This window comes from Melanerpes formicivorus, unplaced genomic scaffold, assembly GCF_026170545.1.
Source record: "Melanerpes formicivorus ecotype bairdi unplaced genomic scaffold, bMelFor1.0.p_v2 SCAF_24, whole genome shotgun sequence".
NCBI lineage: Eukaryota > Metazoa > Chordata > Aves > Piciformes > Picidae > Melanerpes > Melanerpes formicivorus.
This window is the reverse complement of record NW_027142376.1, coordinates 8,394,742-8,418,686: the sequence shown is the minus strand read 5'-3', so window position 1 is coordinate 8,418,686 and position 23,945 is coordinate 8,394,742. Positions and strand designations below refer to the sequence as shown.

The 23,945-nt window shown below is 43.5% G+C and overlaps 1 protein-coding gene across 1 annotated transcript in view; it reads right to left on the bottom strand.

Annotated features, from left to right (window-relative positions):
- Positions 1-23,945, bottom strand: part of ULK4 (unc-51 like kinase 4) — a 165,337-nt gene that overhangs the window by 68,539 nt on the left and 72,853 nt on the right. Inside the window, exon 32 of the mRNA XM_068152788.1 lies at positions 11,279-11,384. Within this exon, the coding sequence (XP_068008889.1) occupies positions 11,279-11,384 (106 nt within the window). The remainder of the gene's footprint in view (positions 1-11,278; positions 11,385-23,945) is intronic.

Genomic DNA, 23,945 nt, shown 5'->3' with positions numbered 1-23,945 from the left:
CACCTAAACAAGAGAATTGCAAAGGCAGTCAGAAGGCAGTTTGTAGGCAGCATCTTTCACTTGTGAAGAACTTAGGACTTCCCAGGGAGTCACATCACACCCTCCTCAGGCAGAGAGAATCCAGCCACCAGAGCAGTTTTCTTCCTTCTAAAATTTAATCTATGGAACAAACAAACCAACAGGTGTATAGAATAGCCAACTGAAGGAGAGAGAACCAAGTGGATTCTCCCATAAAGCTGCATCCAGCTCTGGAGCCCCTATCACAAGAAAAATCTGGAATGTGCTGGAATGTGCGCAGAGAAAGGCCACAAGGATGCTCAGAGGGCTGAAGCACCTCTCTTATGGAGACACAGTGAGAGAGTTGGAGCTATTTAGTCTGGAGAAGAGAAGGCTCCAAGGAGACCTTGTTGTGTCCTTCCAGTATCTTAAGGGGACCTACAAGAAAGCTGGGGAGGGACTTTTTAGGATGTCAGGTAGCGATAGGACTGGGGGGAATGGAGCAAAACTTGATTCAGATTGGATGTTAGGAAGAAGTTCTTTCCCATGAGAGTGGGGAGACACTGGCACAGGCTGCCCAGGGAGGTGGTAGAAGCCCTATCCCTGGAGGGGAGCATTCCTGACCTCCCTGTATGCCTTCATTTCATCAGACAGAATTCAGAAGATGCTTATGAGCTTTTCCAAAATGATCTGCATGAGGATCTAGAACATCTAAGAGGACACCTCACTCTTTCAGATGCAAGTCTTGAAATCCTGTAAAACTAGCCTGAGGTGCTAGCAGTGTCTCACAGCTACCTAGAAGAACTTCTTCATGCATGTTGTGACTACACAGTGTATGATTTTTTAGCAAAGGCTGCATTAAGTCCTCAAATGAATGGCAAAAACTAGACAAAAAGTTCTTCACTAGATTAAAATCTGTTCTTTCTGTTAGATTAGACATTCTTTGCATTCAACAAGATTCATTCAGTAAAAATTCAATAAAGACTTTTCACTTACTGCTCAGAAAGATCAAGCCTGCAACTATTACCATATGATAAAATACAGAGGGAATTTATATCCTGGGCTTAATTTAGAACTCAAAATTCTTCTGAAGAGATTGCTGGTTTAATAATAGACTTCCTGTCACCCAAGATTAAACTGTTATCTACTTCAAATGTAATTTCTGCTTTGGCACCAACATTCCCTTCTACCAAAATCCTTGAGAGACCACATTCAAACCTCAAGAGCTGCCTTTTTGACAAAATCTGTACAGACCAGATAGGAACAGCTTCCAAATGCAGATGCAGCCCTAACCTGTTGTCACGAGCTGACAGTGTTCAACAGCTTTGAATGACATGACCAGCACTAATTGCTCCAGCTAGGCCTCCAAGAGCCCATGGACTCAGAGCAATAAGGACCAATGAACCCTGCCTTCAGAAAATTCTCTGCAGTTTTCACTTCTAAATTGCAGACATCAACCACAGTTGCCTGCTGTTCCCACATATGCTCAAAGAGTGAAGGGAAAAACTTCACACATTTCCCTACTGGAAAGTCATGCTCTGTAAGAAAAGAGATTAAATATTAATTCCTACTCTTTTTAGTCTATTTACCTCAGCCTCCCTTAGGATGAAAACTTACAAGTGCTTGGATTTTCCAGTGACAATCTTTTACAACTGTTACCACTGGACCAAAGAACAATAGCAAAGGCTAGAGGAATTTGTTGCTGGTTCTTACAGCCACACTGAATCCCTGCCACAGTTTCCCTGCATTATTCATTAAGTTTACAACAGAAACAAAAGCCAACAACTGTCCATGGTGGCCTCTATGCACTTACATTTATACAATCAAAGGGCTTCAACAGAGGGCAGGACATTACACGGTAGTAAATCTGATTTTGCAGCCATGACTAGATTAAATTCTGTAGCCTCAAACCGACTCTGCTAGGTCAACTGGTTTCCAAGTACATTTTTTATCTCTGAAAACCATTCATTAGCCTCCTAATTTTATCTGACAAGCTACACAAGAACATCATCATAATTAGATTTTCATTTATGATCTGTAACAACCTGAATAGCTTGTGTCATCAATACTTAACTTCGAGCTTACATGATACTGACACTTTTACCTTGTTACTCATTTTCTCCCAACTGATCAAATCCACCTGTGGTAACATAAATGATTTGAGTTCCACTTCATGGCGCTACCACCATAAAGTGCAGCGACAACACAGGAAAAACAAGCACCTAGAGCAAATGCACAGGTCTCTGGAGGGGATGAAAAAGATAACATTATTATATCTGAGTGGGTGAAACAGAACAGAAGACTTTGAAGCCTTTCTTCCCCCCCCCCCCCGCCTTTTTCACAATCCTGAGTTTCATCAGGAAACTTTCAGATATCAAAAAAACCCCAAAGATGATCCAAGACGATCAAAGCTGATCCAAGGGCTGGAGGACCTCTGTTATAAGGGAGCTGGGCTTGTTCAGCCTGGAGAAGACTCGAGGGGGGGGCCTTGATGCTGCCCTCCAACCCCCAAAGGGAGTCTACAGGAAGGCCGAAGTGGGACTTTTCATAAGCGTGTCTAGAAACAGGACAAGGGGGAATGGCTGAAGATGAGGGACGGTAGTTTTGGACTGGATTTTAGGAACAAGCTTTTCAGTACAAGGGTGGTGAGACTACTCTGAAATAGGCTGCCCAAAGAGGCTGTGGCTGCCTCCTCCCTGGGGTGTTGAAGGCCAGAATGGAGGAGGCCTTGAGCAGCTGTGTCTGCTTGAGAGGTGTCCCTGGCCACGGTGGGGAGGTTGAAGTAGATGACCTCTGAGATTCCTTCTAACCTGAGCCACTCAGTGATTCTATGATATCACAGCCCCAAATACAAAATTCATGCCTTAAGTTTTACCATACATTTTTTTTCAAATGAGTTTTCTGCTTCCTGGCTTTATCAGAGTAATCACTCAGCCAATACCTTAAGCCTTAGGTTTGTCTAGGAATTGGATAGGCATAAAAAAAGGAGCCTGTTATGGGTGGTACATCAGAAATATCTGGTTTGAAACTGCTGTATTTACTGAACTGATTTCCCTCCATTCAACTAAGCTGATCACCTCTGTCATCAGATACCCACACAGGGCCTCTTCAATGAGAGTATCACCCAATGAAAAAACTGTGAGCATTTTCTGTTACTGTTCCTTTCTCTTCCATCAGCAGCTCTGAAAATGAGATATGGCAGGTAGTTCCACCAGGCAGGTGTGGCACAAGATGATCTGCTTGGCTGGCTCCAGGGATAGATCAGGAACAGCAGAGGCCAGCCCTCTCACAGCACAGCACCCGTGAGACAAGACTGAAGAACCTGTTGAACCTTTAACAACTTATTTTTCTCCTTTGAAGCCTTGGCAAGTGTGCTGTGACATTTTGTGCTTTATGGGAATGGCTCTCAGCAACGGGCTTGCTTCCCCTTGAATGGCACAACTGTTTCTCACAGCAATTACCATTTCCATTTTCATCCTTTTCAGGTGGCTCTATTGGTGAATCTCACAGGATATTTTTTTCCTCAAAGGCTTCACTACTACCATGCTATTTTGACACGATTCTCACTTATCTTTCATGACAGCAGCCTTCAGGTTTACCAGTGCGATGTTACACTCTGGCACCTGAGTGACTGATGTTTTGGGTCAAATAACACTGTTAAAAAGTATTCTGAACTTCATAACATCATAAAAAAGACTCTGTGCAGAGAGGTTGGGAGTCTCCTTCTCTGGATATTTTCAAAACCCAACTGGATGCGCTCCTGTGGAGCTTGCTTTAGGAGATCCTGCTTTGGCAGGGGACGTTGGACTTGATCTCTGGAGATCCCTTCCACCCCCTAAGATTCTGTGATTCTGTGACTTCTTCAGACTCAACCACCATCAACTTCTCACACAAGATGAGTTCAGATGAGCACAGTGTTTGTAGAGACATCTCTGTGCTCAAGAGCTGAACAACTGCAGTGCTGGCAGGGAGCTGAAAGAGGCTGAAGTCCTGCATGGCAAATGCTGTAAGGTTCACACCGGCTAACCGAGGGAGTTCCCTGTCACACCCAAATGATACAAAAGAAACATCTGTAACTGCTCAGAAAGAATGATAGAAGTCTGTCTGCATTTATTTTCAGCATTTTAAAATAATTCCTTGCTTCAGCTGTATTTAAATGAGAGCACTTTGGTTCTCAACGTTGATGCTTTGAAATATCTTTGTCTGAAGAGCTCAGAATTTATTGCCATTTTTACCTATCATATACTCTGAATGAGGATCCTGCTGAAGTGGCTAAAGTCCTTGAAACAAATTTCTCTACACTTTATATGTACTATGTTCAAACTGTTCTTACAAGCAAAACACAGGTGATGCAAGAATGACGAATTTCCTTGCCTTTGGATATGGCCTGGAGACAAATGGGGCTCAAAATCCGAAGGCACTACTAACAATGAAGGTGATTAAATGTTTTCTGCATCACATTTGTACAAACTACTTGGAGAACAAAGATAAATACAACAAGAAAAGAAACAAATGATAAAAAGACTGAATTGAAGACAAAATAAAGTTTATACTTGTCAATTGTATTAAAAGCACAAGACTTTTGCTCATCAAGTGCTGTGATGCCCTTGGCTATTTATTATTTATATTCCACAAAATTAAGCAGTTTTGCACACACACAGCCCCCACCTACTTATCGAGCAGCCCAACTGGCTTTTGTAGTTCACCTTCTGCCTGCTTTGTCACTATGTCAATGCCTGTCAATGTGTCTTTTCAGTCAGCTGCCCTAATGCCTGTCTATAGAAACAGGTGATTGTCTTCCATAGTCCTACAGCACCTGCTTAAGAGTTGATGATCCCAGGGCTCAAAACGACAAGTTCATGCTGCAGTGAACAACTCTTAACCCTTTTAATGTGACAAGTACAAAGTAATATGGAGCTGCTTATTTCCTCGCCACTAGAACTAACACTGCTCCATTTCTTGTAGATTTGCATCCTACCTCCCTGGTAATAAATTGCCATTCTTGTCACTGCCCATTCCCTTGCCCTCTTCCCAGAACACTGTTTTGTCCTATGCCACCCAACTGTAAGCACAGGCTACAACGGAGGTTGCTGCTGTGCACTGACAGACCCTGTGAGATCGTTATATAGCTCATCTCCTTAGGCACTGGCCACAGTGTTGAACTCAGTGGTTACAAACCTAAACCAGAAGAGAGGTAAACAGGAAGTGAATACAGAGAAGATGAGGAGGATATACAGATTAACAGATCTTTATGAGCCTGTTGGTAGACCTCAGGATACTATAAAAGTTTTATGCTTCCTAATTTAATAAATGCTGATCAAAGTAGAATTCACAGATGAGAAGGCTTCATGTCCATCAGTAAGAGCTCTCCTAACACAGGATGTAAACTCAGCCCAGTTAGCTCCACTTTGACTGTGAAATCATTTTACGATAAAAGAAAGAAAACTGTTCAAGAGTGATGCTCCTCTCACATTTACCTTCTTTAGCTCCTAGCTGAAATGACATCATCTGCCTTTTTGCAATCTAATTTCCATAGGGATGGCCCAAGATACTGAATTGCAAACTTCATGGTTTTTAAAATTAAAACTCTAGGTAACAAAATGCCTTTCTTCCTGTAAACTTAATACTTCAATACTCATGTGTTGCACTACTCCATTTGCTATGCTTTGGCCGGGAACATCTAATTGCTAACCCATACTATTGCCTTGACCAAAGATATGGCACTAACCTGGGTACCTCCCCTTTCCTCAGCTATCGATTTCTATAGAATAATATTACATATACTTGGTATATTTGGAGCTGTATGTTCTCTCAACTTAAAACTGTCCAATTCTTTCAAAAGATGGGGAAAAGGAGGAAAGGAAGAGACTGGTAAACAGAAGCCAAGACAGAGGGGAAGAGATTAAGCCTGACAGAAGGCTATGCTAAAAATGACCACTATTTGTCTTGGCTTTTTAATCATCTCACCTTAACTATTCACAAGAGACCCAGTATTAATCCCAGTCTCCTAACTGAATTCCAGTTTCATTAATTAAATGCAATCCCATTATTCCCCCTCTGATAGAGTGGAAATTATCACAAATGTTAACAGAGCAAATGTTTAATAGCTGATAACACAAGTAGAAGCCATTCTAAATTCTCTCTGTGACTTTAGTCACAGATGCTATTCTCCATTTCACCTTTAAACATTACAAGTGGTTATCATTAAATGTCTGATGTACTGTCACACAAAAGGACACAGTTCAGGGGAGAGAGAAATTAATGCCAGGCAATCTGACCTGCATGCAAGTTGCTGCAATGCACAACTCTATCCTTGTTATTAACATGAAATCACAGGAGTAGTAATGAAGCAAATGCCATCATGCAAGAGAGTTCCTCGAGAAAGGGCAAGGTTCAACATGTAAGCTGCAACCCATTAAAAATAGAAAATAATAAATCTCTATCACCTAATGCAACTCCTTTGAGCAGGAGAGAGTTCTGAAGGCTAACAGGGACAAAAGGGAACAGGGACAAGGGCCTCAACGATCTGTCAGCAAAAATACTGCTGAAAAAAGGCATTTAGAGAATCGGAAATAAATTCTCACTGCTGATGTCTGGACCCCTGGCATCAAAAAACTTGGCAGAACTGACCCTTAACCTGGATTACTTCTGTTTAGCAATTATTTAGGGGTTTTAATTTCTAAAGTTCCATAAATAGATGAATTAATTATCACAGTGTAATGGGGAAATAAGGGAGACTGATGACCCATAATACTGTCTTTAGCCTGCTTGGTTTTTAAGGCAGCAGAATAACTCATTTATGCTGGACATGTTCATTAACAGCATGGACACAGAGTGGAAATGAGATGGAATAACATGCATCTTCAGCAGCCTGCAGATGATACTGCAATGAGACAAGCAGTTGATGTGGTAAAGGGCTGAGCTAACATTCAGAAGGAGCTCAAGAAGCTGAACAGGGGAAAAAAGCCACACACAACAAAAAAATGGAATCCTTTTAAATTTTAATAAAGGCAAATATGGAGTTCTGCAAATGGAAAGGAATAAATTCATGCAATAGTAGAAGCAGAGGCTGGAAAGACACACACCATGGGTTCTACTCTCCTAAATATCTCTGGACTTGCTCCTGCCTGACAATGTCTGCCTTATAGTTTGGAGCTCAAAACTAGACACTGTTCTCTAGATGGAATCCCAGTTATTCCTCCTTTGCCTTCATTGCTGCAAAAGCAGGCTGCTGACTCATGCTCAGCTTCTCTATTTGGAATCTCCTCTGCAGGAGGGAGCTCAGTTTCCATTTTACTATATGACATTCCTCTTTACCAGACACACACACAAAAAAAACATTCAGAAATGATGAGTTTAATATTAAAGAGCAGCAGAGGAAGCATAAGGTCTTTTCCTATAGTGAACACTATTAATAGCTGGTATAAAAGTAGGACAAAAAGCCCTCCAGTTTTTATGGAACAACTTTTCTCTCTTTTCCATGCAAAGAAAAATCTGACAGTCTTCATAAGATTCCTGCAACCCAAACCTGAGAAGTTATTTACTTGACAGGTAGGCCTTTAATCAATAAAGCACTGGTCAAACCTCCAGGTTTCAGTACTCTGAAGATTCTCTAGTCAGGAAAGGTTAAGGGAATTTAGTCACATCTTCCTCAAGAGAAATTATTTTTTACTGCTGTGGTGTTTTATCTGGTTGGGATGTTGAAATTAAGCAAGCCCAGGTTAGAGTTATCCAATCACTAATAGCCTGAAAATATTCCTGGAGTGATTTATGACCTAGCATAGGGAAAAGACAAAAGACTTCAATAACATTTCTATCCAACACTCTTAATTTGGAAGCTAGTGTGATGGAAGAGTTGTGGGGTTTTTTTGGAGCAGATAAGAAGTGCAAGAGCACTGATATGTCACCAGCAGCATAAAAAGCATGTCAGAGTCAGCTCTGCAATAAAGAGAGAAGGTACTTAGGGAACAGATGCAGTCTTGCCATGTTGTTAAGCAGTTTGGCACCTCATTTGCCATGCAAAAAGGCAGAGCACGTCACTTCATCTAAGGCATAAGTAGTACCTGCTTACTGTGCTTGTGGGGCTTGAGCTAACTTCTCTGTGTGTCATTGTGCAGTTCTAACAAGTCACCCTGCTGCAGCTAAGGGCAGTGCCAGCATTGTGCCCTTGTGCCCAAGAAGGCCAATGGCATCTGGGGTGCATTAAGAAAAGTGAGTCCAGCAAGTCAAGGGAGGTTCTCCTACTCTGCCCTGCTGAGACCACACCTGGAATACTGTCTCCAGTCTTGGGCTCCCCAGTTCAAGACAGACAGGGATCTGCTGGAGAGAGTCCAATGGAGACTATGAGGGTGATGCAGGGATTTGAACATCTCTGCTGTGAAGAAAGACTGAGAGACCTGGGGTGCTTTAGTCTGGAGAAGAGAAGGCTGAGAGGAAATTTGATCAACATCTATACATATTTGTGGGGTGGGTGTCAAGATGAAGGTGCCAGGCACTGTTTGGTGGTGTCCAGTGACAGGACAAGGAACAATGGGTGCAAGCTGGAACACAGGAGGTTCCACTTCAACATGAGGGTTGACACAGTGAGGGTGACAGAGCACTGGAACAGGCTGCCCAGAGAGGTTGTGGAGTCACCTTCATCAGAGACATTCAAAGCCTGCCTCTATGGATTCCTGTGTGACCTGCCCTAGGCGATCCTGCTCTGGCAGGGGGGTTGGGTTGGATGATCTCCGGAGGTCACTTCCAACCCCTGACATTCTGTGATTTGGATTTTGCCCAACACAAAGCAGTGTCCAAAGACAGTAGAAGCAGCTCAGACTCCTAAACTCAAGTAGTTCTAAGTGGGGCAGGCAGTTGCTGAGAAATAGCTAAACAATCAGAATCCTATGAAGAATCCCTCTTCAATTCAGCCATATTTCTCTCTTTTTTCCCCCTGCCCCTACTCTCACTACTCCACTAACTTTAGAGTGGATCTGTTTGGCACAGAAGAGAGGAGCATGCAATTAGCTAAAATGTCAAGTTGCAGTTTCTCTCCTGAATGATAGCATTGCACATTCAACTTCTTCTGAAGAAAAAGGATCAAGAATTTAGCTCTCTTACTTTCTGGGCAAGTGCTTTACCTGCTAAGTTAATTAAGAAAACAAGGGCACGACCACTACCTACAAACAGTGACAGAGCTTTTGCCTGGGATGTGTTAAGGTTTTGGGGTGGATACTTTTGGTTGGTTGGTTGGTCGAGCTTGTTTGATTTTAAACCACTGCACCAATAATTATACTCTGTCTCACCTAGCTCCTTCTCTGATGTGACAACTAAAGCAACACAAAGTTTCCTCCTAGATACTTAAAAAAGGTTTCCTCTCTGCTTCACAAGAGCCATAGCTCTCTCTTCACTGTCTCTCCATGCAAATATATTCCCTTTGCTTCTGGAATATGCTCTGCACTGCTATGCCAACAGTCTAGATCTGTGCTCTGTTCTGTAAAAGTAATACAACAAGTAGTGCAGATGTGAACTGCAGGATATTGCCTGCTAAGGCTAAACCAAAGCTCGTGCTATCCATGGACACATTTCTAAACAAGTTTTTAAATTGATACAGACTTCCAACAGCAGAAACTTTCTGTTCATTTTGTAAACCAGAATGAATTTCTAACAAGGAGTCTCAGTAACAAAGCAGTGAAATGGAGACATAGAATAGGTTGTGGACTACAAGTTCATTATCAGTGTGGGCTCCAGCCCCTTGGTCTGCATCACAAAGGTACTATACAGCACATCCTTTTACAGGGCTGAGCAGTAAGCAGAGCAAGGTCTTGCAGAAGTTCTCTCTGCCTGCAATCTGCACTGTTACAGCCAGAGACGGAGCCCCGCTCTTTTCCAGAGGCCTTCTTCACAGCATAACCTAACTTTTAGTTAGTAACTCTTTCACATCTTCCTCAAAGAACACTTTTTACAAGTTAAAGTTAAATCTACAGTCAAATCAGCAAGTGTGGCAGTTTTAGACAGGGCCTAGCAAATTTTCCACAAACCTTGAACAGAAAGTAGTAGAATGTAAATAAATTACTATTGGATGTAAAAGGGAAAATAATGATAAGGTCTAAATAATCACACTGGTCTGAAATCTCACATCAAGTTAGTTTGGTAAACTAACTTGCCCTCTTTTTGACTTCTTTGCTCTAGCAGATAGTAGCTTTTGGCTTTCTGCTGTCTTGCTGACCTTGGCTCTGTTGCTTTGTTGTGGCTAACTAATTTGTTGTGGCCAGCAGGGCAAGGGAGGCAAGAATCACCTCCGATTCTCTCCCTCTACTCAACTCTGGTGAGACCCCACCTGGAGTACTGCGTCCAGTTCTGAAGCCCCTATTACAAGAGGAATATGAACGTGCTGGAATGTGTCCAGAGAAGGGCCACAAGGATGAGCAGAGGGCTGGAGCACCTCTCCTATGAGGACAGACTGAAGGAGTTGGGGCTGTTCAGTCTGCAGAAGAGAAGGCTCCCAGGTGACCTCATTGTGGCCTTCCAGTATCTGAAGGCAGCCTACAAGAAGGCTGGGGAAGGACTGCTCAGGATATCAGGTAGTGATAGGACTAGGGGGAATGGAATGAAGCTGGAGGTGGGGAGATTCAGGCTGGAGGTGAGGAAGAGGTTCTTCACCACGAGAGTGATGAAGCCCTGGAATGAGTTGTCCAGGGAGGTGGTTGAGGCCCCATCCTTGGAGTTGTTTAAGACCAGGATGGATGAGGCTTTGGCCAACCTAATCTAGTGTGAGGTGTCCCTGCCCATGACAGGGTGGTTGGAACTAGATGATCATGTGGTCCCTTCCAACCCTGACTGATACTATGATACTATGACACTAATAAGCCCCCTCTCTGCCTTTCTTGTCTTTTCTCTTGTCCCATGTATAGAGGGACAGAAGAGAGCAGGGAGGGGGAAGCTGTTGGTAATCCCATGGTTTTGTCTGGGAAGGTTCTTGTGTTGTTTATAAATTGTATATGTGTGTAAGTATTGTGTATTCTGTACTTATTCACTGCATTCCATATTTCTAGATTGTAGTTTTGCTTGTAAATACAGTTTCATTTGGTTTCAACTGACCTGGTCTGGCAATTTCATGCTGAGGGGAATTTCAATCCACCAAAGCAAGGAAAGTAGGTGAAGTGCTGGGGAGTGCTGCTCAGTATACAACATGACCTCTCCAGATCATAAATGCGTACAACTCTGGAGTTACACACTGTGTCAGGTGTTCCACCAGTGGGAAACAGCTGTAATAAGGAGAATAAAGACAAAGCTAACATACCTTCCTCAAAGAGCAGCATCATGTTTGTGCTTTTGTTAGCAACCACGTTGTTCAGTAAGGCGATTACGGTTTGTGTTGTGTTCCCAAGTACACTGCCTTGGTGCTCCTGAAAAATAACAAAGCAAGCAAGTTTTCCTTTTGCAAGGTTAGGAGATTGTTTCCTTCCAAAAAAGCACACAAGCAATACCCTCAATCCATTAAAGGGGTGATAATGCCCCGCCTCTCTGCTCTGGTGAGACTCCACCTCAATACCCAATACTGTCTCCAGTTCTGGTGGCCCCAGCATAAGGAGGAGACAGAGCTGTTGGAGTGAATCCAAAGCAGGCCACAAGATGATCCAAGGGCTGGAGCACCAGCTATGCTATGAACACTCTATGGGGACCTTAGAATTGCCTCCCAGTACCTGACGGGAGCCTGCAGGAAGGCTGCAGAGGGACTTCTCATGAGGGTGTCTAGAGACAGGACAAGGGGGAATGGTATGAAGCTGAGGGAGAGCAGGGTTAGACTAGAGCTTAGGAAGAAGTTCTTCAGTAGGAGGGTGGTGAGACTCTGGAATAGGCTGCCCAGGGAGGTTGTGGCTGCCTCCCCCCTGAGGGTGTTGAAGGCCAGGCTGGATGAGACCTTGAGCAGCTGAGTCTAGTGAGAAGTGCCCCTGCCCATGGCAGGGAGGTTGGAGGAGATGATCTCTTTGCCATTCTACGATTCTGCAATACTCTTTTCAGACTGATAAGCCACATTAAGTCACAAAAGCTGTTGGCTTTGTTTGTATACTTTCATAAGTGCAGAATTAATTTCACCTGCACATTAAAGACCTATTTCTGCACTGACTTGCATCACTTATGATGCCTTTCTTGTGCTTGATGATTGCTTCAGCGATTTTTCACAATTTTCTGAGACCACAGTGATCAGAGGAAGGCGTCAAGGTTTATAAAGGAATTAATTTTCCTCTGTTATAGTGAATCCACTTGCACACTGAACCTGAAAAGGGTGGATAAGGAAGTGCAATCAAAGCATTAATTTATCCCCACTAGTGACAGCAGTAACTCAGGTAACTCTGGAGAACTGTGTTTATGATAGCAACCCTTTGTATTTGCCAGGTTAGTAGCATTGAAATGAGGCCATCTTGGCTTTTAAGGAAAGACAATCACACTCTACAAACCCTCTACTGACAGACTAGCACTTCAGCTTTCACTTCTATCAAGTGGTATGGAATAAACCTCATCATACTCTGAACAAACATTAGCTAGAATGCAATCTCAGAACACATCTGGTTGGAAGAGACCTCTAAGCTCATCCAATCCAACCCTTGACCCAGCAACAAAGGGCCAACACTAAACCATGGCTGAGGAGGCTCAGGGGTGACCTCATTGCCCTCTACAACTACCTGAAAGGTGGTTGTAGCCAGGAAGGGGTTGTTCTCTTCTCCCAGGCAACCAGCACCAGAACAAGGGGACACGGTCTCAAGCTGCGCCAGGGGAGGTTTAGACTCGAGGTGAGGAGGAAGTTCTTCACTGAGCGAGTCATTTGTCATTGGAGCGGGTTGTCCAGGGAGGTGGTTGAGTCATCGACCCTGGAGGTGTTCAAGAGGAGATTGGACGTGGCACTTGGTGCCATGGTCTAGTCATGGGGTCTGTGTTGATAGGTTGGACTCGATGATCCTCGAGGTCCTTTCCAACCTAAGTGATACTGTGATACTGTGATGTCCCTCAGTGCCAAGTCTACATGGTACCTGAACACTCCTGGGGCAGCTACGCTGTCACTACCCTGAGCAGACCGTTCCAATGTTTGAGAACCCTTCCAGTGCAGACATATTTCCTAGCATCAGCCTGAACCTCCCCTGGTGCAGCTTAGAACCATTTCCTCTGCTCCTGTCACCACCAAGGAGAAGAGGCTGACCTCTCCTCACCCCAACTTCCCTTAAGGGAACTGTAGAGAGAAATATGGTCTCCACTCAGCCTCCTCTTCTCCACACTGAATCACCCCAGCTCCCTCAGATGCTCCTCATAGGCCTTCACTAGCTTCACTGCCCTTCTCTGGACAGGCTCCATCACCTCAATGTCCTTGCTACAAAGAATGGAGGTATCTTGAAGTAAGCAAGTGGTCTTCAAAATACTCTTACAAATGCACTACTATACTTTTAAAGTACGTATCTTGGGTGATTTAGCCAAGATGGTAGGTGTCAGGAAGTCATCACTGATTGCCATTAGACTTAATTTTAGAGGCTTATATAAAAACATTTAACTTCTTCATAACCCTATCGAGAAGCAAAAGCTGATCTAATTTGTGTGCACAGCACCACAGAGCGTGGACATTTAATGAACACTGTGCTTGACAGCTTTAATAAAACATAGCATTTGCCAGCAGAGATAATTAGAATTGAAGCAGCAAAATTTTAGTGTTTGGCAACACAGATGAAACAACTTCATTAAAATGTACAACCTCAGCGAATGAAAGGCAGGAAAGCACTGGACCCTGAAGAATCAGCCTCCTCAAAACTAATTGCTTCAGTGCTTAAAAAGGACAGCTATGAAATACCAAGGGCATAACAAGGAAATACTAGTATAAAAAAAAAAGCAAGCACAGAAGATAAATCAGGCTTTTCAAACAGGCCTGCTCTGTGTTTAGGCCATTAAACTTTTCATTCTAATGCTGAAGGGTTGCACCGTAACAAAAGCAAGCAGCTGAAGTAGATTTTTTTAAGCCCCTTAGGTAAGAGGGTGGGAATTAGCAAAGTGGGGGCATCAATCTTGGTGAGATACTATGGCTGAAGCTGCCATTTCTCTTCCTTTAAGTAGATTAGAATTTAGAACAGCATAAGCAAGCTACAGTATTTTAATTACATTTTAGATAACAAAAGAGGTAGCAGTTGTGGTAAGAAGTCAGCAGTTAGGGAGACTTCACATACAGGCCTCCTCATCACATCGCTAAGAACCCAGAAGAAAACACACTAAATGCTATCACAGAATGTCAGAGGTTGGAAGGGACTTTCAGAGATGCTTCAGTCACACTCTCTGCCAGAGCAGAATCACCTAGGGCAGGTTGCACAGGAACACATAGAGGCAGGCTTTGAATGCCTCTGGTGAAGGACACTCCACAACTTCTCTGGGCAGCCTGCTCCAGAGCTCCATCACCCTCACCATACAGAGGCGACTTCTTGTGTTGAGGTGGTACCTCCTGTGTTCCAGCTTGTAGCCATTGTTCCTTGTCCTGTCACTGGGCACCATTAAGAAGAGCCTAGCACCTCCATCCTGACACCCACCCCTTAGATATTGATAGATATTGATCAGATTCCCTCTTGGCCTTCTCCTCTCCAAACTAAAACAGCCCCAGGTCTCTCAATCTCTTTTCACAGAAGAGATGTTCAGTCCCTTCATCACACTCAGAGCTGCCCATTGGATTCTCTCCAGCAGATCCCTGTCTCTCTTGCCCCAAACCTGGACTGTGTGGCTTTGTGCATATGAAACAGAGGACACAAGAGTAGAACCCTTCTGTATGGAATGGTAGTATAGGCAAGGAACATTCCCAACAGCTTATGTTGTTACTCCTCAAGGACAAGAGGAAGTCCACTAAGAAACAAGTTCCATCCAGCTATGCAGGTAGTTGATCTGCTCTTGAACATCTTGTGGCTTTTGATGCAAAAGAGCAGTTATGCATCAAGTGAAATCTGATAAAAATGGATTCTCTAACAGGAGGATAATACTGTTTTCCTCAATGATGCTCTAGGGCAGGAGTAATCACAGCCATGTTTCTTGCTGCTCTGCACAGTTCTAACAGAGCTAGCGCTCCCCAGCATCTCCCTTTGGGTATGGTCAGACAATAAGGAGCAACTACTGATCTGGGAAACAGTTTGTGGAGTAATTGTGCTTCTCAGGTGTAGCACAACAGTGATACAGCCAATCCACAGTTGAAGATCAGAACACTTGTAAATCAAACAGAAATTTCTGGTGGAATATCAAATAACTAGAAATGTGTATTCTTAGTCCCCAGGTGCTCAGAAAAAGCTGATCACGCAGTGCTACAGGCTGGGGTCAGAGTGGCTGGAGAGCAGCCAGGCAGAAAGGGACCTGGGGATACTGGTGAATAGTAGGCTGAACATGAGCCAGCAGTGTGCCCAGGTAGCCAAGAAGGCCCATGACATCCTGGCTTGCATCAGGACTAGTGTGGCCAGCAGGAACAGGGAAGTCATTGTGCCCCTGGACTCAGCACTGGTTAGGCCGCACCTTGAGTCCTGTGTCCAGTTCTGGGCCCCTCAGTTTAGGAAAGATGTTGAGCTGCTGGAAGGTATTCAGAGAAGGGCAACAAAGCTGGAGAGGGGTCTGGAACACAGCCCTGTGAGAAGAGGCTGAGGGAGCTGGGGTTGCTTAGCCTGGAGGAGGCTCAGGGGGGACCTTATTGCTGTCTACAACTCCCTGAAGGGAGGTTGTAGACAGGTGGGGGTTGGTCTCTTCTCCCAGGCAACCAGCCAAGAGGACACAGTCTCAAGCTGTGCAGGGGAGGTTTAGAGTGGATGTTAGGAAGAAATTCTTCCTAGAAAGAGAGATTAGCCATTGGAATGGGCTGCCCAGGGAGGTGGTGGAATCACCCTCAAAGGTGTTTAGAAAGAGAGTGGATGGGGTGCTTGGTGCTATGGTTTAGTTGATTAGATGGTGTTGGGTGATAGGTTGGTCTCAATGATCTCAAAGGTCTTTTCCAACCTATCAAGGACAGGGAATAAGAAGTAATTCTGTTGAAGGGAGAAAGGATACCATTAGTAAGCACCTAGGATGTCAGGTACCGACAAACAAGTATGAGTCCTAGATTTTGTCCTCCCACCCAGGGCAGCAGGTGATGCAAAATTTCACAAGACAGTTTTTGAGAAGAACACCCATTTCTGAGAAGTATATCAATTCACAAGTCTGTTCCTTTTCTCTACCCAAGTTTGGATTTTCATAGACCCAGAAATCTTTTTATTCTGGAACTCATCTGTCACATCTTTTTCCTTTCTTCAAATCCCTTGTTATCTTGGAAACAAGCATGCAACTTCATCTGTATTGATGGTCATAATCTCATAAGGCAGGAGGAGGAAAGGTGACATTTACAACAAGCAGCACTAGAGAATGTTGCCTCTATTGAATGAAAAGATGAAATTTGTTACTTTTACAAAAGCAGCTGCTGTGAAGATGTTACAAGTACTTCATTTGTACAACAAACACTAAGAACAGACTATAAATAAGGCCACAGTCTTCTCTCATTTAAATTCCCAAATCCCATGAAAATGGACACGTGAACAAGAACAGTATTTAAAACATAACCTATTAATAGACTTAATTTTCTTCCTTGAAGAAAACAACTTCATACTACTGCAGATGGATGTCCTAGCAAATTCACATCCCACTCAAGCTATTCCTATAGCAGCAAGCTACAGCTCCTTGCAGTTGATAGCAAGGTAGGATTGAGTGGAGTGCTAACAAACTTCCTCGAGGGCTGAGGAGTCATAGAGCCAGCGCTGTTATCCCATGAAAGAGAAAGGAGCCCTTCCATGTTCCTGCCCTGGGCTTAGATAAGCAATTATGCTCTAAGAAAACTGTATTCATCCTATGACACAAGGCAGACAAGGCAAGAGAAATTACGAGCTGATTGCTCTGTCTGGTTGAACACCGTGTTTATTAAGTGTAAATGAAACACTCTTAAATCTCCCTACCCACCACCACAGTGGTGCTATACTCAATAAAGATTAACTCAATTCAGATGTGCTCTAAAGAAATGAGAGGATGTGGCTTTTCTTTTTAATTTTTGCTTTAAGATTCATTTTTAAGACAAGGCAATCCATGGCTAGCCCAACGCCTGAACTATAAACAAGGCCCTTTCTAATGACTAGCCTCCTCCCTTCCTTCTGACACTGCCCTCAGCACAAGGAGGACATGGACCTGATGGAGTGAGTCTAGAGAAGGGCCAAGAAAATGATCAGGGTGTTGGAGCACCTCTGCTACAAGGACAGGCTGAGGGAGCTGGGGGTTTTCAGCCTGGAGAAGAGAAGGCTCCAAGGAGAGCTAATAGAAGTCTTCCAGTACCCAAAAGGGGCTACAGGAAGACTGCAGAGGGACAGTTTGCAAAGGCCTGCAGTAAGAGGACAAGGGACAATGGCTTGAAATAAGAGAAGAGCAGATTGGGATTGGATGTGAGGAACAAGTTCTGCACCATGAAGGTGGTGAAACATTGCAACAGTTTGTCCAGGGAGGTAGTTGAGGCCCCAGTCCCTGGAGATATTCAAAGTCAGGCTTGAGCAATCTGATCTAGTAGAGGATGTCACTGCCAACAGGAGGTGGAGATTGGACTGGATGACCCTTGGAGGTCCCTTCCAACCAAAGCCATTGTATGAGTCCATAAGGTTACAGAGTTTGGTATTCCAGCTTTCCAGAGTAGTCTCTAAATGATTTATTATAGTTTTCTTCATAGTCTCACCCCACCTTTCTCTTTAGGTGCCTGCATATTGATTCATGAAATGAACTTTAGGAATGCAGGTTTAAAAACTACTTCAGGTTGCAAATATTTTTGATTAATGACAGAGAGCTGTTCTAGTCATCAATACATGGTTGCTTCTGAGCACAGATCCCACTCAAATCTTCCTGCTTTTCATAGCTGTTATGGAAGGTATCATCTGGAAACACAGCAGCTACACCACAAAGACAGTGAAAACAGTGCCTTCTGCACCCAGAAGAGTGACCATTTCCCCCCTCATGCAGTTGATTCCAGTAATAAACAGAGTAAATCATTATATAAGGATTTATTGCTTTAAAAAAGAGAACAGGCTCTATTACATACACAGACACACACACACACACACATTTTCTTCTAAACGAGTTAAGGCTGACACACCAATTTCAAACTAAACTGTCCTAGAGACACTGAAAAGTGAATCACTTCAGACTCTTTGTTGTTTCAAGAGAGCTCAATTTTCTATTTTCTCAAATGTCCAAGACTTCAAGAAAAATATTCCCAGTGTATGCTGACACAGTCCCTGGGTTCTCACACTACCTGTAGCTCTCAGTAGTTCACTCCCTCACATGAAGTGTAGAGGACTGAAGCTCTTCTATTTATCCTAATTCAAAGTGAAAGCCCAGACCAGATGCCTCCACTAGAGGGCAAATTTAATCTATGCCAACTGAAGCAACTTCATCAGGAGGTGGTGAGAGATGCCAACAGACCATCTTGACTAGTAGTTGAAATCCTTATTCTGAGCTTCAGAAACCCAGCGGCAGCCATTCCCTCCCCGTGACTCTTCACATGCATGGCCCCTTCCCCATGTGCATTCCTGATTAATAGGCTACCAGCTGCCCTGAGGGCTGCCTTTCTCCTCTGCATCCTATGCCACTTGAATTTCACCCTCAACACTAGAAGGCTTTCCCAGTGAAATGGGTATCCAAACTAGAGCAGTAATATAAAACACCAGAATAACCCAAATACTGCCTTCCCTCAAACAACACACTTGGACCTGAAAACCATGAAGCCATGACCAGTGCCTGTTGGCGAACTACCAGCAAAGAGAAGTTTCATTCTCATCTAACCCATAGTCTGAAAAAAGAGCTGGATACTTTTAGGTCAAAGTGTCATTTCCATGCTAAAACAGGCATAAAATAACACAGAGAACTACATTTATTATCACTAGAGGCCAGAGAAATTCCAGCCCATATGCAGTCACACAATCTATGTGCCATTGCACTGCAAAAGGAAAGAATAAAGTAATAAAACCATCCCCAAAAACAACCTTCCCCCAAATAATTGGGCCACTGGATAAAGCTAGCATAGAAACACATTCTATGGGAACTGATTAAAAGATGAACTTTGCTAGAACACAGGGTCCCAGTAATAATTGAAGGAGTTAATTTTTTAATTACTCATGACAAGCCATTTTACACTCAACTACATTCGTATTTTACTTTATTTCATTTAGCCTATCCTTCCTGAATAGTTATTCATACTGAAAAATGTGTACAATAGATGTGAGAGAGAAGAAAAGGATGAAAGAGAAAAACAGCTAAAATATACCTGAAAAGCTGGTAAGGGAAATTTCACAAAAGGCAGGGAGAGGAAAGCAGGGTATCATTAGCCATTCTCATAACCTAATGGAACATGCAAGTTTCAGTCTGTTACTAAGAGTGGATCCATGGCAAAGAGCCCAAATGAGGTCTGAGAAAGGATAATGCACCTTTAATGATTGAAATAGCAAGAAAATTAAATCTAATCATGTTTCATTAAACATACTCTAGCTCCCATTTTTACTGAATTATTTTATTATGATTTCCCAACTGTCTGTTGAAATAACCTTTTACAGCAATTTAATTCACCATCATAAACAAGTCTCATTTCTCACAATGAAGTCCCCTGGGATCAGTGAGAGGAGATGGATAATCTAAACCTTGCCAATCCTGCAGCCACCAAGGTAACCACTCAGTGAGACAAAGACACTGGTTTTTTGCTTTCCTATTTGTGGCTGAGATCATTAAGATATAATTAGAAATGTATTCGTGAGTAATAGAGCGTCTGTTACGGAGATACCATTTGCCCAACGAGCATCTTCTGTTCCAGCCTTTAATAAGAAGGGCAGCAGGCATAATCCCCACTTCACTCTCTGGAGAGTTCTGCATTAAATGGACTGCATTAGACATCCCTCTCACTCCCCCCTTTTTAATGGAATCCTATTCAGGCATCCAGTGTTTTCTCAGGCTCCATTGTTACCGTCAAAACTGCTGCTCTGTTTGCTTTCAGCAATGTGCTCCTGCAGTGCCATCCAGATGTGAGCCCTAAAGAGAGCTACGTGCAGGGAATTTAAATCCCACTCCAGAACTTGTTACAGGGCAAGCAAATGTAGGACTTCACAACAGAGAGTAACAAATGAGTTGGACTGTTTGCAAGATAATCCTTGGCTCTCTGAAGCAATGAACAGAATTAACAACCTTTGTACACACCCTTTCTGCTTTAATGGAATAAAGGATGCACCAAGGTAAAAAAAGATACTTCACTCAGATAAGTAACTGAAAGAAATCTGCTTGTACATGATCTAATTTATTGCCAAATTCCCTATCAAATGACATTGCACAGCAAGAGAAAATTTAAACCTGCCCAACTGCTCACCTATCTGCCACTGGGATCAATTTGGGGCCATCAGAAACTGCAGAGTGAAAACTGGGGCCTCTCAGTCTAAGAAAGACATTGAGATACTTGAACGTGTCCAGAGAAGGGCAACAAGGCTGGGGAGAGACCTTGAGCACAGCCCTATGAGGAGAGGCTGAGGGAGCTGGGATTGTTTAGCCTGGAGAAGAGGAGGCTCAGGGGAGACCTTATTGCTCTCTACAACTACCTGAAAGGTGGTTGTAGCCAGGAAGGGGTTGTTCTCTTCTCCCAGGCAACCAGCACCAGAACAACAGGACACAGTCTCAAGCTGCACCAGGGAAAGTTTAGGCTAGAGGTGAAGAGAAAGTTCTTCCCTGAGAGAGTCATTCGTCATTGGAATGGGCTGCCCAGGGAGGTGGTGGAGTAACCATCCCTGGTGGTGTTCAAGAAGGGATTGGATGTGGGACTTGGTGCCATGGTCTAGTCATGAGGTCTGTGGTGACAGGTTGGACTCGATGATCTTTGAGGTCTCTTCCAACCTTAGTGATGCTGCTGTCAGCCACTGCTTTTAGTGGGCACCTGGTTTGAGTGGGTTGTTGTATTATTTGGTAGGCAGGGGTTTGAGAGGAGCCAGCTATATGAAAAACAAAGAAAAGAGTTCCAGGGCACAATTCTGCTTCCTGTACCTGTACGAGCAGTAAAGAAATATTTGCTCACAGCAAGCAAAGGGCAGAAACTAAACCTTTCCATACAACAGGGGACTCGAAAGACAAACCTAAGAGAAAAAAAGCCTGCCAAAATTTCAGCTGAGTCTTTGAGCTGCTGCTGCTGTAGTAATTAGAAAGTCACAGTGGGTAGATTAAGACTGGATCATGGTAGGCTTATTTTTGCATATATTTGACTATAAATCTACTTCAGCAAAGCAATGAGTTTTAAGCTTGCCTATTAAAACATTTAAAAAATGAAATATTTTTAGAAACTAAGCATATAAGACAACAAGCAAATTGCTACACTTAAAACCAGAAAGTTGAAAGCAGAGTATTAAGATTGAAATTGTTTTGCATTGTGGCAGACTGATATTCCAAAATCTAATTATCATCCTGCAATGTGAACTCTTCAGGAAGACATTAACATATGGAATGCATTATATGCAACTGAAACCAAAGCAGACACATTTCTAGAGCTCAGATGCAGAATGGGGAACCTTCTGCCTCTGCCAGCCAGGAACCCTTCAACATTCTTTTACAAACTCTGTCGGGAAGCACACAGTAGCTGATTTAGAATAAACCTTTATTTAGAATAAACCAAACCAGGTTGGAAGAGACCTTCAAGATCATCGTGTCCAACCCATCAACCAATCCAACCCACCCAAACAGCTAACCCATGGCACCAAGCACCCCATCAAGTCTCCTCCTGAACACCTCCAATGACGGTGACTCCACCACCTCCTTGGGCAGCCCATTCCAATGGGCAATCACTCTTTCCGTATAGAACTTCTTCCTAACATCCAACCTGAACCTCCCCTGGTGCAGCCTGAGACTGTGTCCTCTTGTTCTGGTACTGGCTGCCTGGGAGAAGAGACCATCATCAGCCTGTCTACAACCTCCCTTCAGGTAGTTGTAGAGAGTGATAAGGTCACCCCTGAGTCTCCTCTTCTCCAGGCTGAGCAACCCCAGCTCCCTCAGTCTCTCCTCATAGGGCTTGTGTTCCAAACCCCTCACCAACTTTGTTGCTCTTCTCTGGACTCGTTCCAGCAAGTCAACCTCCTTCCTAAACTGAGGGGCCCAGAATTGGACACAGTACAGTTAGTCATCAGAATGCAGCTGGTCAATAAACCCATGGTCAGCAACTGTCACATTCCCGCACCAACGCTTACTTAAATGAGATGTACCTCAATGGTTTGACAGATCAGTGACAATGTCACAGCGAAAATCTGATCCTAAGATCAATAGCTCCAGTTCTGAGAAGGATGAATCTTAGCCGCATTTCAGGATATATTTGTCTTTAAATGCTTTCCCCTTGCTTTGATATCTGCATTATTGGGCACTGCAAACTAGCAGATTGGTTTTAAGCAGCCTGACAAACACAAAGTCTAGGAGAAATCAGATTTGGCTTTCATTTTGCTTCTACCTAATTGTGGCCTTCCAGTATCTGAAGGGGGCCTACAGGAAGGCTGGGGAAGGACTTCTCAGGATCTCAGGTAGTGATAGGACTAGGGGGAATGGAATGAAGCTGGAGGTGGGGAGATTCAGGCTGGAGGTGAGGAGGAAGTTCTTCAGCATGAGAGTGGTGAAACCCTGGAATGGGTTGTCCAGGGAGGTGGTTGGGGTGCTATCCCTGGAGATGTTTAAGACCAGGCTGGACGAGGCTCTAGGCAGCCTACTATAGTGTGGGGTGTCCCTGCCCATGGCAGGGGGGTTGGAACTAGATGATCCTTGTGGTCCCTTCCAACCCTGACTGATACTATGATACAGCACAAATAAATAAATATTTAACTGTAGAATTTAGTCACCTTGGGCAAACTTTTCCTTTGCCTCTTCATTTCTATGTGACTGTGGCAAGGTCAGGATTTCTCCCTGGAATTCCAAATTCACAGAGAACATAATGCTGTGCAAGACTTGAAGTCTCATATTAGGAAGAATCATCACGTGATCCAGCATGAAGAAAACTTACAAGGTCACAAAGATATTCTGAATTCTAGCACAGTGTCACACAGAATCACAATGGCTGGGAAAGACCTTTGGGGTCATCAAATCCAACTACCATGACCACTAAACCATGTCCTGAAGAGCCACACCTACAGCTTCTTGAACACTTCCAGGGATAGCGACTCCACCACCTCCCTGGGTCGACTCTCTCAAGCACAGAAATTTTTCCCACTGTCCAACCTAAACCACCCCTGGCACAACCTAACTTCATTTCCTCTCATTCTATCTCTGATTATTTGGGAGAAAAGATCAGCACCAGCCTCACTCCAAACTCCCTTCAGGCATTTGCAGAGAGCAGCAAGATCTCCTCTTAGCCTTCTCTTCTCCAGACTAAACACCACCAGCTCCCTCAGCCATTCCTCATATGATAAGCCCTCCAAACCCTTCACCAGCCTCATTGATCTCTATATATGTATGTATGCTCATATATATCTGCACATATATTTATACACACACATATGACCATTACAATCTGACTATATGAGGAGAACTAAATAAAATGGACTCCAAGGTGTAGGCACACAAGACTGAGAATGAGTAAGATGCCTGAAGAAGAGGTGAGATTTACCAGTTATTGATATAAGCTGAGGAGAATAGATAAGGAAAGACAAAGAATTCCACTTGTTTTATTTTACTCATAGCAGAACCAGCTACCAGTCCAGAAGATTACCTACTTTTGGTGCATTAGTTAAATTAAAATGGAGGAGCAAGGCAGCAAATGCTAAGGAGCACTGGGAGCAATGGGATGTGCTTTCTCAAGATGATGGGACCAGTTAAATCTCTAATTAAAAGGGAGGGGACTTCAACCACCTACCAAATACTGTTTTTCTAATAAGTGTGAAAATTGTTCAATGATAATGACTGAGAAG